The sequence below is a fragment of the Cryptomeria japonica genome, chromosome 1 (assembly GCF_030272615.1).
Source record: "Cryptomeria japonica chromosome 1, Sugi_1.0, whole genome shotgun sequence".
Lineage (NCBI taxonomy): Eukaryota > Viridiplantae > Streptophyta > Pinopsida > Cupressales > Cupressaceae > Cryptomeria > Cryptomeria japonica.
Genome location: NC_081405.1, coordinates 566573065 through 566591217, shown reverse-complemented (window position 1 = coordinate 566591217; position 18153 = coordinate 566573065). Strand labels below are relative to the sequence as shown.

The 18153-nt window shown below is 33.0% G+C and overlaps 1 protein-coding gene across 1 annotated transcript; it reads right to left on the bottom strand.

Annotated features, from left to right (window-relative positions):
* Window positions 1-3346: 3346 nt before the first annotated feature.
* On the bottom strand, window positions 3347-4141 carry LOC131039758 (protein PXR1-like). The gene is made up of 3 exons (XM_057972591.2): window positions 4073-4141; window positions 3798-3942; window positions 3347-3663 (listed from the first exon to the last, which is right to left on the bottom strand). Exons 1-3 carry the CDS (start codon window positions 4139-4141, stop codon window positions 3347-3349), a joined length of 531 nt encoding a protein of 176 aa, XP_057828574.2.
* Between the last annotated feature and the right edge of the window lie 14012 nt (window positions 4142-18153).

Here is an 18153-nt window from a genome sequence, read left to right as displayed (position 1 = left end):
CAAATAAAAAATACAAAAATCAACAATTATTTTAATTTTAAATAACAAATTGATAAAAGTGAGTTAGGATAGAAAATGCCACTTCCCATCCTAATTTTTTTAACCTAATGTTGACTAAGTTCTTTTTGGATTCACATTCTTTTTAACTTTGTGGGTTAAAAAATATTATTTTTCCAAAAAAAAAAAAAAAATATTTTAAAAAAATGATTGGAATGATCTAGTTTAATAAATATAAAAAACTTTAAGCATTTATTCACAACAATTTAATTGAATAAATTATATTAATAATATATATTCTTAACCAAAAAAAAATCTAATCGTACAAACCGCTTTTTATTCGGGCAACGCAGTGGATGTCACAGCATACGGCATGACATTTCTAGACGATTGGCGGATACAAGGATAAGATTTGTATGACTTACAAAAGATTCACTCTTTCACATCACATGCAAAATATTAGATTACATTTAGATTTGGATTAGATGCGCACACCAATAATTATCTCGACTTCTATTTAGTGGTCGCACTCATTTCTCGACAAATTCAACTCCAATCCAATGTATCACATTTTGTTAGGTTTGTTTTGGCTTATATTTCCAACGATTCTTTTTCACCCCCAAAATAAAACAAGTATTAAATGGGCAAAAGTAAAAGGGCATGAGTTAAATGAATAATTTTTTAAAAAGAATCTGATATACACGTTCTTGACCACTAAATTGTCAAAAAGTTTGTTACGTTTCTCTACTTTAATAATAATAATAATGATATTGCCCTTCATTTTATTTTATAGCCTTGTGAGTATTCAACATCTTTTATCCAAATGTTTCAACAATTGTAAAATCATACCTATTCTGAGCTGCTCGAAAATCCCACCGTCAAAAAAAATAAAGTATTCTTAAATCGGACGGTGGAGAAAGACTCTTCTAAAAATAGCACACAACGTTACTAGCTCGCAACTTTGTACGGCTAAGATTTGGAGATGGGTGGAATCAGATATGGTGCTCTGACGGACCGAATTTTGAAAGCGACAGACCCAAGTGACGGGAATTTCTACGTTTCCATCATTGAAATTTGGTAACTCCGGGTTCTAACTCCGGGTTAGGTCAAAGACTTGGGTTACCGTACTACTGTGTGGAGTTATTTTAACCACTTTGGTTGTCATGTCATCAAGTGTTGTGTGCCAGGCTGTCAGTTCGCGACACCTGGCATGAGGACAAAAAGTGGAATTTAATTTTTGACAAGAACAATTTTGTTTTTGTTGAAATTGTGAATTTGAATTAGGTGGGGTGTTGTGTTAAAATCTGCATAATTTAGATGCGACCAAATGTAGATAGATAATTGGATAGAAACACAACAAATTTAAGAGTGTTGGGTGGCAGATAAAATGTTAAGTGGATTTGGTATCAAATTTAAGAGTGTTGGGTGGCACATAAAATGTAAAGTGGATTTGGTATTGTGGGCGTTTTGGGTTGCAAAGATAATGATGAGCACGTGAGTGGGAGATCCGATTTTGCAAGTTTGTCTGATTGCAGTTGCATGATAATCATTATCATAATTTAGGTAGGCTGTCTGGCTGTCTTGCATGATAATTTACGATTGTGGTACGAAAGGATCGTTCATTTTATGGTAATGGAGAGTTTTAGATAAGGTAGGCTAAGATTTTTTTATTATTATTATTATTATTTTAATATTTATTATGGTTGTCTTTTGAACAAGATACGGGTGTGTATATGAGGGCCAACCTCTAAAATGTTTGTATTTATCTTTCAATCTGATTATTCCATAAGTTTTTTTGCAATGATAAATGTATTTTTTTTTACTTAATAATTCTTTAAAAAATTTCTTTTATCTTCCCATCTGATTATTTCATTGATTTCAAGAGTTTTTTCTCAATGATAAATATTTTATATATTAATTTTTATTTAAGATGTCTTTTTTGTGGTTACATATGAGGGCCACTTGCCACTCTCTACAAATTCCCCTTTGATTATTTGATAAGTTTTTTAAATCTTTTTTTTCAATGATAAATATAAATTGTTTGTTTTTTCATATATCTTTTTGTATTTATAAATTTTTATATGAGAGATACTTTTTAGAATATTAATATTTTTTTAATTATTATGTTATATAAATTTAATTTTTTTAATGTATTTATAGATTTTTATGAGAGATATTTTTGTAAAATATTAGTGTTTATTTATTTTTTAATTATTATGATGTGTACATAGATTTGTACTGAATGCGAGTTAAGTTGATGTCATAGTGTTTTGTGGTTATGTTAGATGTTGAGTTAAGTTGAAGTTATAGTGTTTTATGATTATGATAAATGTTGTCATTCATTATGTGACATTTTAGGTGATATGAGATATTGATAAAGAGTGTCATTGATTATACATATATATATATATATAAAGTGTTGTTGATTATTTGTTGATTTTGTTTATATTTTTTATATTTTTTTGTTGTGTACTTTTGAATGTTTTTATTAGAATAACAAATTTAGAGAAAATATTTCTTTCTATAAATAAGTATAAAAAATATCATTCTAATTCTATTTGCACTAAAATCGATGAAATTTATTTGTTGAAAATAAACTAATTTGCCTAGTTTGACTTATTTGCAAAGTAAAAGATCATGCAAATCTTTTTTTGGTATTTTTAACTTGAATAATTCAACATAGAACAAATTAAGTAATTGAAAAAAATAATTAAATGCACCATCAACTAAATGAATCTCATTAATTTAATGCAATTAATTCATTAAGTGAGACTAATTAAATGGATCCAATTAAGATTTAACCTTTCAGTGACAATGTCAGAGAATATGAGTAATTTTATATATACAAAAGTGAATTTTTTTAATTTTTTTTTTTTTAAACAAGCATCATTTTTTATTATAATGTTTTTTATTAGTAAAGCAACGTCAACTAGGGCCCTGAACCTTAACATAGTCAAAGACTATCAACAACACATTAACAATATCAAAACATCATAAAAACAAAATTTGCAGTGAGAGTTCAACAGAAGTAAAAAGCATTAGAGGTATACCCCGTAAGTCCATAGAACCAAAGCCAACAACTAACCAAAGATTAATAGACAAAGAACTAAGGGATTGATTTACTAAGAACAGTCATATCTATGACCTTGCCTCAATCCTCAAAAAGGAACCTGTGGAGTTCCTTGCATGCGTGCTTGTCCACCTCATCTTCAAAAATCCTGTCGCGAAGGAGGTAGAGCGTCAGCGTTGAGGTGTGCATAAAACAAATGCAAAATTTGTTGATACTGACGAGATGCTTGTCCCTTGCATTCCACCTGCAATTCATATCTCTGATTTCCTCTTTCAGCTTCTAGATTTCCTTATCCGCCCCAAAATTGTCAAGGTGGTTCCTCAGCTCACGAACTTCGCATTTGAGGGCCTGCAACTCGTCCTCCCTGGGGTGATTTGTGGGCTTCGCTTCCTCTTCCTTTTGCTTTTCGTGATGATCCTCTTCCTCGGGATATAAACCCTTGTCCTTTTTCTTCTTTTTCTTTTTCTTGTCACTCTTCTTGTCCTTATCCACACCTTCCACAACAATCCCTTCATCTCTCACAACCTCGATGTCTAGCTCATCAATCATCCTAATAACAGGGTCCACCTTCTGCATAAAGTTCTTTGAGGCCACATCTTCAAAATTCTCAACAAGTTGCACATTAGTTGTGCTCAAGTCATGGGGTCCAAAGGGGGACCAGGGTCATCCATGTTGGAAATGTCAAAATTCTCAGTGCTAGTCTCATCTCCCATAGGTTCATTTGAGATACTGCCACCCTCACCCTCATCAATATCATCTTTAGTTTCAACAGTTTTCTGGTTCTTATTCTTTTTCTTGGTAGCACCCTTGGAGGCAAGCCTTTGGGACCTTCTCCTATCCCCTGTTTCCACAACATGGTCTTTGTCATCTAAATCCTTCGAGTTACAATTATCAATTATAATTCATTTGTTTTTTCCTGCACATTGCCCTTAGGGCAAAAGGGTTTTGGGTGTTTCACAACAGAGGGAAGGGAAAGGTGTGAGGGATTAATTTTGCAATACTTACAGAGGAAGAGGGAATCAGAGAGGAAACAAAAGCTTCATTAGAAAGTTGGAAGAATCTGGAAGGGGCCATTTCGCTCACATAAGCCGCTAAAGGATGAGAGGCATGCAAGGAGGGTTGAATGAGCATAATATTACGAGGGGGGTATAAGGCCAAATGGTAACGATAGAGCTTGTAAATCAAAGCTTTGTGGAGGGGGATAGGTGACTTGTCCTCATTTTTTAGGTCCAAGGCCTCTTTAATTGAATTTTCCATATTATGTAATAGATAGAAAGGTAGACATAACAGATCATGATTTCTAAAATTATTTAACAAGGGTGAATGGTAATAATAGTAAACTTTATGGTGGCCCTCAAGAGTAAAATACTTCATGATCATTAAACATACCATGTCCCACATGTGTTGGAGCTCTTCTCTAGAAAAATCGCCTTGAAGTTTAACATGTGCCTCCTTCCCCTAAGGAAATTATTTGTTTTCAATGAGCAGATTCCTTGTATTTACCTAGAAAAATTCCTTTGATAAATAGTAAAGATGTAAAACGTTCTAAATTAAATTATTAAATGAAATACTCTTTATTCTTAAATAAACTCATAATTCCTTTAATAAGTCTATTTTCTTCCATAATTCCATTCTTTAGCTCTAAATGATCATTCCTTTGATATCACAACATACACGAGATTTCTATAAAGAGATAAAGAGTCTTTATTCAATAGGAAAATGTAAGTAGTATTGCATTCATATCTACATACATTACTTAGGACTTTCCAATGCCTTAAGTTCATATAACAAGAAAAAACATAAAGTAAAGGATGAGATACGTCCATTGATCTTCAATCCAAAATCATCATCAATGCAATCTTTAGAATGAAGACGAGAACAATATTTAGGTGCTTTTTCCACCCAACCTTGAAGCTTACACTTCCCCAGAATTCTTGGTCAATCAAGAATACCCGACCCTGCATGAATTGCTTAGCAAAAAGAATTCGATAGGCAAGATGGAATGTGGTGCGTGCCTAGAATAATACATGCATTTTCTATTTCCTAATTCCATTAAGAAACAAGCAAGATTAATCGAGGATATGGTAGAGAGCATAAATAAATCCATCTATTTCAATGGTCAATAAGTTATTCGAGTAAAATACCATGCATAGCAATAAAAGATAGTTTGGAAAAGAAAACTATTCTCTCTATGACTCCACATTTGCCACCCGTCCCAAAAGGTAATCTTTCCAAACCCACAAGCATATCTATCTTTTCTAATATTCATATGAAATCATAACTAAGTACATGGAAGACAATCTTTCTTTTCTCAACTCTAGCTTCCTATTCTTCACATGGTAAAATTATAATATTTAAAGAAAACAACCTTTCGTTAAAAATAAATAGAAGAAAAAATCTTTCATTTACAACCAATTACATCTAATAAGAAAACAATCTTTTTCTTCTATCTTTTCCTATAAATCAAGAATTAAAAATACGAAGGTGTAACACATGTATGTATCTTTACATAAAAATTGAATAGAAAATGAGTACACATTCTTTTATTCATTTATCATAATATTTAAATAGCGTAATCATTAACTTGCATTCTATTTCTTATGGTTTCGAATTTTCATGTTTAGATCGCCTAAGTTCTCTATCTTCCCACGTGTTTTGGTTTGTCTGCCTCTTTCCTTGAATAACATAAATTCATTAAGTTGAGATTTTAAATATTCATTTGAGTCCATTAATTATATCAATCTAGTATGAAGTTGTGTTTCTTCTAGCTCTCTTTTATTATTTTTCTCCTTTATCTTTTGAATCTTCTATATTTGGCCTTCTACTATGATAATAAATTTATATAAATTATACTAAAAGGTGGATATTTTAGTTTACATAACTTGAAATCTCTTAGATATCACTTGGGATTGAAACTCCACAATGAGCTTTCATATTTCTTGATCTCTTAGGCCTTTTCTTGAGCTTATATTTGATTAACTATTTCTTTACTATATTTCATCTCCAACTCATTTTTCACAAAGAATTTGCACTTACCTTGTTAGTCTATTATGTTATATTTGTATATTTTTGTCATCAAATTCACTCTATCTTTGATGCTAATGCCAAATTCCTCTTTACAATATGGAAGAAAATAATATTGAAGACACATCAGACCTTGAGTCTTATGAATGCTTGGTCTCATGTGAGAAATAAATAATGCATTATGTTCTTTGTCATATTATAATCACATATGGGGGCATGATGGAGCTATGTATTCCTTTTACCTTTGAACATCCATTTTGGCTTCATAGATATATGCAGTAACCTTGATTTGTTATTGTAGATTGATAGATAATTGAATCAAAATACTTGTGTATAGAAAAGAATGAATTCTATATGTAAAGGTAACATGCTGGTAGGAAAGAGTTAAAATGGTTCTTGTGTGCGGAAAAAGTGGTGCGATGAAATGAAAAATACAAATTCAAGACTAGTCCACACACCAATGGGACTCTTGGTGCAAGTTATGGAGCTATATGGAATAGCTCAACTTCCCAAGGGATGTTTCATTGTTCTCTATCTCACAAGACCCCTCAAGCCAATGCCTTTTCTCTCAGATCATTGAGCAAAGTGACTTAGGGATGACAATCATGAGAATGAGGGATGTTTGATCAATCTAACATGAATGCAATCCTAAATGTGCATGATATTAACAAACATGAATTAAACTAGCATGTATATGATGATAAGATGAAAGGATTAGTAAAAGAACTATCCTAACATGATACACTAGCTTAATATGATTATTTATGATAATAGAAATGCTTCTAAAATGTTTATTAGATTATTTCTATTCAAAGAGAGACTAAATGCTTGATAAAATGACTAGATTACTTAGTAAAATGCCTATAAGTGTGATGCTAAAGACTTGGATATGAGAATGGAGGAACGAGGGATCTATTTATAGGAAAAACATGACAATGGATGGTCGAGATTGGATAATCTTATCAAGGGTCAGGATTGAAAGTTATCAATCCATGCACTCAATTCTCACCAATGAAATGGTGACAATTGTCAACATAAGACTGCTTGAGAGGAGATGTAAGAAGCACTAAATGCTTGAGAAGACCTCATGGTTGCCTGAGGAGGTAAGGGTTCAGGTTAGGTTAATAGTTATCCATTGGACAAAGATTTTACCCAAAGGATAAACTCTTGTGCAAGGGTTAACAGAATAACCATGGTCAAAGCAATGAATGCTTGATGAGACCCCTAGGTTAGATGTGGGTTGAGTTAGAGAGAAAGTCTCTGATCATGCAAGAGGGTTGAGTTAACCATTAATGGTTCGGAAGGCTTTCAAGGTTAACTTGTTGAAGACATAAAGCCTTTAATGGTTTTCAAAGACTGGGGATTTGAGAAGTGACTACCCTTTGCTTAGGGATGTGACAATATTTAGTAGATGGGTTAGGCTAATTTAGAAGTGTTTAGAAGAATCTATAAGGGGGGGTTTTAGAGAGGAAAGTGGGAAATGTAGGAGAATGCAAGTGGATGGAGGGTAATTTTAATTAAAATAAATTTCTTTATTTCTATTAGGATTCCCACAGATACTGAGAGGGGGGGGGGGGGTGGTGAATCAGTATCTAACTGGTTATTAGAATTTCTTAACTTAAAACATGTAGAGCAAATTAAAACTGTGTACCAGTAACCAAGAAGTAATGCAATAAATAGAGATAAAAACAATAACATGAAAAACACACCATAACACAAGGATTTAACGAGAAAACCTAGTGTGAGAAAAAACTCGGTGGGATTTGTGACCCACAATATTCACTTACTGGCCAATAAGAGAATATTACTGCTACAAGAGGGGCCTGCACATGCAGGAAGGCCAAGTGCCTAGAGCTCACTACTCAAAATAGAAGTCTCACTGACTTACAAAATGGATTATAAATCCAGTGTCTTGTACTGCTTCAGAATAGCATCTATAATGCCAGATCCAGTACCGGTTTCTGCTCTGCTTCTTACATAAACCCTTAACCTATATTTCGCATAATAGGTCTGCCTAATTACATTCCATATCTCGCTTCATCTACCTCTATATCAATGTTCTACAATGAACTCTTATATATATGAGTCATTTTACATTATGCCAAGTCAGCTTACAATGTTTTTACAATAATAAACAAAATATATTATAAAAAAAATCATGTCGGCCTCTATGCCGGTATGCTTCCTTTCTCTGCCGGTGCCGGTGGTCTGAGTGTCGGTGTAGAGTTTGTTCTCGCTGGTGCCAGTGGAATGTCTTGCTAGTGTCATAGGGTTGTAAGGCTGTCATCAATGGCAAAACCTTCAATCACCTTCAATGTCTTATTGGAGTGTGCATATGCCAACAATTTCAACAAAAATAGATGCGACTTGCATAAATACAAGTGGGGGATTTAAATAGATAAATTAGATTTATTTGTTTGAAGTGAACAATTTAATTAAATGTAAATTTATTTAAAAAGAGTAGAAATGGGATTTAATTAAATAAGGTGATTTATTCAATTAAAAGATATGAAAGGCCTAGGTGAATTTAATTAAATAAATTGAATAACTTATTTAATCAAAATAGATGAATGTGAATGCCTTAATTAAATTTAATTAAATTAAATAGAGGAATGAGAATAAAATGAATATTAAATATTCACTTAGGAAAGTGGTCATTTTTATACATCTACAGTTCTAGTAGATAATGGAGAATGGGCCCTAAGTGTAAAAGGAGAAAGGGAAGGTCGACTATGTTGGCTTAATGATGATTGTAATGAATGCCTTCATATGTTGTCATTGATGGAACATGTACAAACACATATGTTCACATTGTCTACCAGAATTAATTCTAAAGATTACTTGTATTGCAATTGGTATTGAAAGCTTAGTTTATGATGGTGTCAAACTGGTACATATAGACAACCGGTATATACAGGAATGACTCGACACCAACTTGAAGATCCAATGGAGATTATCAAAGAAGCAATGGAGGGCAATCGATTTATATGTTGACAGAGGTTAACTCTAACCGGTATCAGTGTTCCAACCGATATTCATTGATTGTGTGGTGAGTTATCACCGGTCATGATGAGTTATCCTATTGACAAATTTTGGCGGTAATTTGTGATGAGTTATGTTTGATTGTCCAGATATACTACAGCTAGGAAATGGTGATATGATTTCCAAACCAACATGAAATCTAACTGTCTATATAATGACATTATGATGAACTATTTCTGAGATATGATATGAGATGATTTGATGGGATGATAGAAGTGTTAAGTTGCAGAATATGTTGGTAATGTAGTTTTGAGTGCATAGAAGAGGATCTACTCAAGCAAGTTGTGATACTTCTAGATCACACCACCTGTTATTTTCTAATCACTACAATAGTCAAATCCCCTAACTGGGTAAGCTCTAACAAACTTCATTGTACAAATCCTCTAATCAGGTGATCCATTAGTTTGGATTCAGAAATCCTCTACCGAGGTTACTCCTAATAGGGTATAGCTCCTAACATAGCTTTGGGATCTTTAACAGGATTTGCTCCTAGCAGAGCACTTTTGTAAGACCTTAACCAGTTAGTTATCTATTACTGAGATAGTTAACTTGTGAGTCCCATCTCACCGTGGTTTTTCCCATTTGGGTTTTCCACGTATAAATATGTGTTATGGTGGATGTTTTACTTATTGTGGATGCTTTAATATCGTTTTGGATTGCATGCATAGTGTTGAGTAAACTTGTTAAGTATATCTACCGGTCAGTGTTTAAAGTAGTATTATTTTTGGTGTCACTAATTCACCCCCCCCCTCTCAGTGCTTTATAAGTCTATCAGACTAAAATTGTATAGGTAAGATAAGATGGATTTCTCGAAGAACAAAAGGTAAATTGATAGAACACAAGATGAGAATGTTGATTGTATTAAATAAATAATTTTAATTTTTTTTATCGATAATGGACACTTTTTAATGTGCCAAAACACTATTTCTATTCAAATCCGCAAGCACACCATCCCAACAAAAGTACCAAGCCTACGAGCCTAGTGGCCTAACAGAGATTTGACTTCCCTTTGCAATGATAAATGTATTTTTTTTTCTCAATGATAAATATTTAATTTTTTATTTTTTATTTGAGATGTTTTTTTTGTGGTTACATATGAGGGCCATTGGCCACTCTCTACAAATTCTCCTTCTAATTATTTGATAAGTTTTTTAAATCTTTTTTTTAATGATAAATATAAATTGTTTGATTTTTCATATATCTTTTTGTATTTATAAATTTTTATATGAGAGATAATTTTTAGAATATTAATGTTTATTTAATTATTATGTTATATAAATTATTTATTTTTTAATGTATTTATAGATTTTTATGAGAGATATTTTGTAAAATATTGGTGTTTATTTATTTTTTAATTATTATGATGTGTACATAGATTTGTACTGAATGCGAGTTATGTTGATGTCATAGTGTTTTGTGGTTATGTTAGATGTTGAGTTAAGTTGACGTTATAGTGTTTTATGATTATGGTAAATGTTGTCATTCATTATGTGACATTTTAGGTGATGTGAGATATTGATAAAGAGTGTTATTGATAATATTTTTTTGTTATATATATTAGTGTTTATTTATTTTTTTTTTTGTATATTTATTTATTAGCGTTATATATATAAAGAGTGTTAATTGATAATATTTTTTTTGTAAAATATTAGTGTTTATTTATTTTTTAATTATTATGATGTGTACATAGATTTGTACTGAATGCGAGTTAAGTTGATGTCATAGTGTTTTGTGGTTATGTTAGATGTTGAGTTAAGTTGACGTTATAGTGTTTTATGATTATGGTAAATGTTGTCATTCATTATGTGACATTTTAGGTGATGTGAGATATTGATAAAGAGTGTTATTGATAATATTTTTTTTTTATATATATAAAGTGCCATTGATTATTTGTTGGTTTTGTTTTTATTTTTATAGTTTTTTGTTGTGTATGAATATTTTTATCAAAATAACAAATTTAGAGAAAATATTTCTTTCTATAAATAAGTATAAAAAATATCATTCTAATTCTATTTGCACTAAAATCGATGAAATTTATTTGTTGAAAATAAACTAATTTGCCTAATTTGACTTATTTGCAAAGTAAAAGATCATGCAAATCTTTTTTAGTATTTTTAACTTGAATAATTCAACATAGAAAAAATTAAGTAATTGAAAAAAATAATTAAATGCACCATCAACTAAATGAATCTCATTAATTTAATGTAATTAGTTCATTAAGTGAGACTAATTAAATGGTTCCAATTAAGATTTAACCTTTCTGGGACAATGTCAGAGAATATGACTAATTTTATATATATTAAAGTGAAAAAAATTCAATTTTTTTTTCTAAAACAAGCATCATTTTTTATTATAACTTTTTTAATTAGTAAAGCGGCGTTAAATAGGGCCCTGACCCTTAACATAGTCAAAGACTATCAACAACATATTAACAACATCAAAACATCATAAAAACAAAATTTGCAGTGAGAGTTCAACAAAAATAAAAAGCATCAGGGATATACCCTGTAAGTCCATAGAACCAAAACCAACAACTAACCAAAGATTAATAGATAAAGAACTAAGGGGTTGATTTACTAAGCACAGTCATATCTATGACCTTGCCCCAATCCTAAAAAAAGAACCTGTATAGTTCCTTGCAATTTCTACTTGTCCACCTCATTTTCAACAATCCTGTCGCGAAGGAGGTAGAGTGTCAGCATTGAGTTGTGCATAAAAAAAATGCAAAATTTGTTGATACTGACGAGATGCTTGTCCCTCACGTTCCACCTACAAATCATCTCGTTGATTTCCTCTTTCAACTTCTAGATTTCCTTATCCACCCCAAAATTGTCAAGGTGGTTCCTCAGCTCACGGACTTCGCATTTGAGGGCCTATAGCTCGTCCTCCTTGGGGTGGTTTGTGGGCTTTGCTTCCTCTTTCTTCTACATTTCGTGATGTTCATCTTCCTCAAGATAGAAAACCTTGTCTTTTTTCTTCTTTTTCTTTTTCTTGTCACTCTTCTTGTCCTTATCCACACCTTCCACATTAATCCCTTCATCTCTCACAACCTCGATGTCTAGCTCAACAACCATCCTAACAATAGAGTCCACCTTCTACATAAATTTCTCTGAGGCCACATCTTCAAAATTCTCAGCAAGTTGCACATTAGTTGTGCTCAAATCATGGGGCCCCAGAGGTGAACCAAGGTCATCCATGTTGGCAATGTCAAAATTCTCAGTGCCAGCCTCATCTCCCATAGGTTCATTTGAGATACTACCACCCTCACCCTCATCAATATCATCTTTAGTTTCACAAGTTTTCTAGGTCTTATCCTTTTTCTTGCTAGCACCCTTGGAGGCAAGCCTTTGGGACCTTCTCCTACCCTTTGTTTCCACAACATGTTCTTTGTCATCCAAATCCTCTGAGCTAGAACTATCAATTATATTTTCCTTTGTTTTTTCCTACAGATTTACCCTTGCCCTTAGGGAAAAAGGGTTTTGGGTCTTTCACAACAGAGGGGAGGGAAAGGTGTGAGGGTTTACCTTTGCAATACTTATAGAGGAAGAGGGAATTAGAGAGGAAACAAAAGCTTCATTAGAAAGTTGGAAGAATCTGGAAGGGGCCATTTCGCTCACATAATTCACTAAAGGATGAGAGGCATGCAAGGGGGGTTGAATTAGCATAATATTATGAGGGTGGTATAAGGCCAAATGGTAGCGATAGAGCTTGTAAATTAGACCCTTGTGGAGGGGGATAGGTGGCTTGTCCTCATTTTTTGGGTCCAAGGCCTCTTTGATTGAATTTTCCATATAATGTAACATATAGAAAGACAGACATAACAGATCATGATTTCTAATATTATTTAACAAGGGTAAATGGTAATAATAGTAAATTTTATGGTGGCCCTCAAGAGTAAAATACTTCATGATCATTAAACATACCGTGTCCCATAGGTGTTGGAGCTCTTCTCTAGCAAAATCGCCTTGAAGTTTAACAGGTGACTCCTTTCCATAAGGAAATGATTTATTTTCAATTAGCACATTCCTTTTATTTTCCTAGGAAAATTCCTTTGAGAAATCAACATAGTGTTTTAAAAAACACTATGGGGAAGAACCTCTTGAAAAATCTAAGTTTAATAAATATTATTTGAAGCTTGTCATAAAAAAAAATGTTTTATTTATAAACTATTGAAAAGTAATTTCTTCCAACCATATGCAAATATGTGTAAGGGAATAGGGTATAAGAACTAAATCACGACTTGATTTAAAACAAAAAATTTAAATTCTTTAGATTTGAGTAGACATCAACAATTGATGGTTTATGAAGTAAAAAAAACACAAACATTTATTTCCAACCAAGAAATAATTACATCTAAGTTTTCTAAAATATATAACAAACACAATATAGTAGTAAAAATAAAATAAAAAAGGAAACAAATTGATAATTAATGATATCAGATTTCCACAATCCATAGCTTAATAATTTCACACTTTTTGGATTAGACTGTGTAGTAGTTTTTTGCATCGAAGAAGAAGAAGAAGAAGAAGAAGAAGAAGAAGAAGAAGAAGAAGAAGAAGAAGAAGAAGAAGAAGAAGAAGGAAGAAGGAGTTTTTCTAGACAAACACCAACTCACTTTCCCTAATCATATTCTGGTGTTTTCTTCTAATCTTAGAGTTTTTCTATACAAACGCTTGCTCACTTTCCCTAATGGTTCAAAATCACAGTGGAAGAATATGGGGGAATTGGGGCCACTGCATCTAATGGGGCCACTGCATCTAAAGTAGTAGGAGAAGGAACCATTGAAAGTGTGGTTGAGAAAGAAGTCCATGCCACTAGTGCATCTTGAAGATTCTCCTACTCCTTCTAATGTAGGTAGAGGGGATTCAGAGGGTGCCTTCAAACTATCTTTACCAAATGAGCTCCTTCATGTGCAAGTTGGGGAACTTCAAGAGAGGGATCTAATAAGTAAATTTTGAAACCATGCATTTGTTTCAACTATTAAAATGGGGGCTGAGTCTCATTGGAAAGGGATGAATGAAGTTTTTCTCATTGATAATGGGTGTGGATATTTCATCGTTACATTTTTCTCAAAAGCTTTTTGAGATAAAGCTCATAAATATAAGGGTTGGTTTTGTGAGGGTTTTGGCCTCTTCACTATTCCATGGATTCCAAATTTTGATCCTTGTCAATCTGTCATGCAATGCATCCTTTTCTGGGTCTCTTTGCTTGTTATTCCCCTGGAGTATAGGGATCTAGACTTGATTCAATTGATTGTGAATTAAATTGGCAAATTTGTTAAACATGATCTCATTCCATTTGAAATTACAGAGCGTTCCCTAAGGATTTTCATTTTTCTTAATTTGTCTAAACCATTTCCTAAGCAAATTTCAATTTCTATGAAATTTGGAATCTGGATTCAAAAAATTATTCTCTATGTTCCTAAAATTGTCAAATGCTTCAACAACAATCTGGGCCACTTCTTTTCAGCTTGTGAATCTCAACAGGGTTCCCGGGTGAGAGTTTGTGATGGTTATGCTACAGATCCACATCTTTGTTGTTACTTTGGCTATTCTAGTAGGTCAAATATCTCTATTCCTCTAGAGAAAGAGTTGGTTTCATCTCAATTATCGCATTCATCATACTTTATCGTTGATTCCTCTTTTTGTAGTTTGGTTAAGGCTATTTTAGACTGTCTTCATTTTCAAAAATTCTTATCCTGGCTAGAGGATAATTTAGCTAGAGTGTGCTTGTTTAAAGTATTTTTGGATGAAGAAAAGATCTCAATCCCTCTTCCTTTGCCATTGTTGTTGAATTCAATACCTTCTCAATAAAAAATGCTTCTAGAGAACAAACCTTTTCTTTCTCAGTTTAAAAAGCCTTTCCTGGATGGGGCCCATGGCAAGCTCATTGAAAACCTCCTTCTGAAGGTTTGTGGGGACTTTATTCATTAGGAAGAAGAACATGAATTTTCTTCTTCTAGTTGTGTGGATACACATAATTTTTTATTCAATTCTAATCTTCTTATGGCTCCTTCTTGCACCTTGGTAATCTTTGTGTCTTATCCTCTGCAACATGCTTCTGTTTCTTGAGACGCTCAAGGCATGCTTGATCATGGTTTAGCTGACCCTTCCTTTGTTTCAGAGACATAATATGAGGAATTAAAATCATTCTATCATGAGATTTATTTTAGCTCCCCACCAACCTTGTCTCCTCTTGGCATTGACACATCTTCCCCTTTGGATCTTGTTGATGAGATTTCGTAGAAAGCTTCCATTTACCAAACAATATCTAAGAAGGAAGTTATCTCCATCAAGCCTAAATAGAAAGTTGGAAGACCTCCGAAGAGGAAAAGGATATTCATTAAAACATGTGAGGAAGTTAAAGCAGGCTTACATTCTACACTGGATGATAAAGTTAGCCCAAGGAGAGTGGAATGCTCTCCAGGCCAAGCAAGAAAATTATTACCTGGAATGTTAGGGGCATTAATGCCCCTAACAAAAGACACCTGATCAAGTCTTAGATTGAGAATTGGAAAATATCATTTTGATTCAAGAAACTAAATTCTCAGAGTTGTCTAATTCTCAGCCATTTTTGAAATGGAAAAACTAGAAATATATTGCATCTCAATCTATTGGTGCCTTTGGTGTGCTTGCATTATATTATGGAAGGATTCTAGTGTTAAGGTTTTTAGTGTTGTTGTCAAGGAAAATTATATCTAGGCCCATGTTCAAACCTTAAATGTTGCCTTCCAGTTGATCTCAGTATATGGTCCTTCCTCTATGATGGGCAAGAAACTTCTTTGGGAGTCCATCTCGTTGCCTTTGGCCACCCTTCTTGATGTTCCTTTCATTATTGGAGGAGGTTTTAATGTTCTTTCTATTAGGGACAAGGTGGGAGGCATCATTCCTCCTTTAAAGACAATGCAATATTTTAATGAATTTGTAGGGAACAATGGTCTGAAAGATTGTGTTCCATTGAATGGTAATGTCACCTGGACAAAAGAGAGGAGTGGCTTTCTTCATATTGTTGAGTGTTTGGATAGGCTCTTGGTTAATCCAACATGGTGTAGCATATTTGGTCTTCCCCAAGAAAAAATAATCCCCTTGACAGGATTTGATCAATTTCCCCTTCTAGTTGAGGTCCCTCTTTCCCCATTAAGACTCAAATCAGTAGGTTCATTCAAGTTTGAGAAAATTTGGTTTAGGGATGTGTCTTTTTTGCCACAACTTCAAGTCTGGTGGAAGAATGCACCTTTTTTCCAAGGTTCTAAGATGTATTAGTTTTGCAAGAAATTACACTGGCTGAAAGCTCAAATCAAAGTTTAAAACTTTACAGTTTTTTAAAACATTTTTAAGGAGAAGGGTGACCTGGAACAAAAAAATGCAGACCTTAATGAGAGGATAATTCAATTTGGTATCAATGAGAAACCATATAGTGATCAGATCTAGCTTAATCTATAATTGCAAGAAGTTCTTCTAAGAGAAGAAATTTAATGGAAGTAGGAGTCTAGGGAAAGTTGGTTGCATGAAGGAGATAGAAACACAAAATTCTTTCATTCATCAGCTAAGATGAAAAGGGCTGCTAATCTCATCAATCATATTAAGAGTGCTTCAGGCATTTTTTTTGATAGCTAGGGAAGACATACAAGAAGAGGCAGTTTCCTTTTTTTCTTATTTGTTTGCATGCCTAAATAATATGCCAGGTGAAATCAACCTAAAATCTGAGGAATTTATTCCAAAATATTCCAATGCTAGTTTCAAATAAAGATAACCTAGACCTTCTAAAGCCATTTTCATTGGAATAACTTAGGCAAGTTGTTTTTGGCATGTAGTCTGACAAGGCTCCAAGTCCTGATGGGTTTACAACATTGTTTTTCCAGAAATGTTGGGGTTTCTTAGGGACTGATGTTTGGAGGGTGGTTGAGGAATCTAGGAAAAGTGCCTGCATGTTGAAGCAATTCAACACCACACATATTACTCTAATTCCTAAGCTGGCAAGCCCTTCCTCTTTCGCATATTTTAGACCAATTTCTCTATGCAATACTATTTATAAAATTGTAATAAAGGCAATCTTAGTCAGATTGGCCAAAATGATTCACTCATCATTTCCCAACAACAAGGTGGGTTTGTTCTCGGTAAGGAAACATCGAATGGGGCTTTAATTGCTCATGAAATAATTCACTCTATCTCAATTCATAAGTTGGAGTCTATGATTTTTAAACTTGATATGATGAAGGCTTATGATAGAGTGAATTGACAATTCCTAGACATCAAGTTTTACTCAAATTTGGCTTTTCAAAAATTTGGTGTAAATGGATCCCATCATGTATCTCTTGAGTTGGATTTTTTGTCATCATTAATGGGAGCCGAACTAATTTTTTCTCATCCTCTTAGGGAGTTCGCCAAGGTGACCCTCTATTCATTATTATGGTAGAGGCTCTTAGTAGAAAAATTGTGGATGTTCATAGCCATGGTTTGTGGAAAGGAATTATTCTCCCTCAAATCGACATTGCTATGGCACACATCTTATTTTCTGATGATACAATTTTATTTGGTTGTGCCTCTATGAGAGAAGTGAAGGTCATTAAGTTAGTTCTTGAGATGTATTGTGATGTTTCAAGTAAAAAATTTAATGCAACTAAATCCAAAGTTTTTCTTTTTCATTATTCTCCTTTGCTGGCTAACATGTTGATTGGGGTTCTGGGATTTAAACAAGGTAGTTTTCCTTGTAATTATCTTGGAATTCCTCTATTCTTAGGTTTGAATAAGGGTTGCTTTTGGTCCAAAATTTCCTCTTTTGTAAAATATAGATTTTGATTCATGGAAGAACACTTGGTTGTCTTTAGCTAGTAGAATTTTATTGATAAAATTAGTTCTATCATCAAATCAAAATTACATCATGTCATTTCTTATGATGCCTAAAAGTATTAAGTTTGATTTGGAAACCCATTTGAAGAAATTTCTTTGGAAAGGAAATAGGGAGCCCAAGAGTAAAATTCACTTAATGTCTTGGGATAATGCTTTCTCTTCTAAGCATTG

Coding starts and splice junctions, on each gene's coding strand:
- LOC131039758 (XM_057972591.2), bottom strand. CDS start 4,141: ATGGCCCCTTCCAGATTCTTCCAACTTTCTAATGAAGCTTTTGTTTCC. Junction 3,943..4,072: donor CTCTGATTCCCTCTTCCTCT/GTAAGTATTGCA, acceptor TGTAACTCGAAG/GATTTAGATGACAAAGACCA. Junction 3,664..3,797: donor TGATGAGGGTGAGGGTGGCA/GTATCTCAAATG, acceptor AGAATTTTGAAG/ATGTGGCCTCAAAGAACTTT.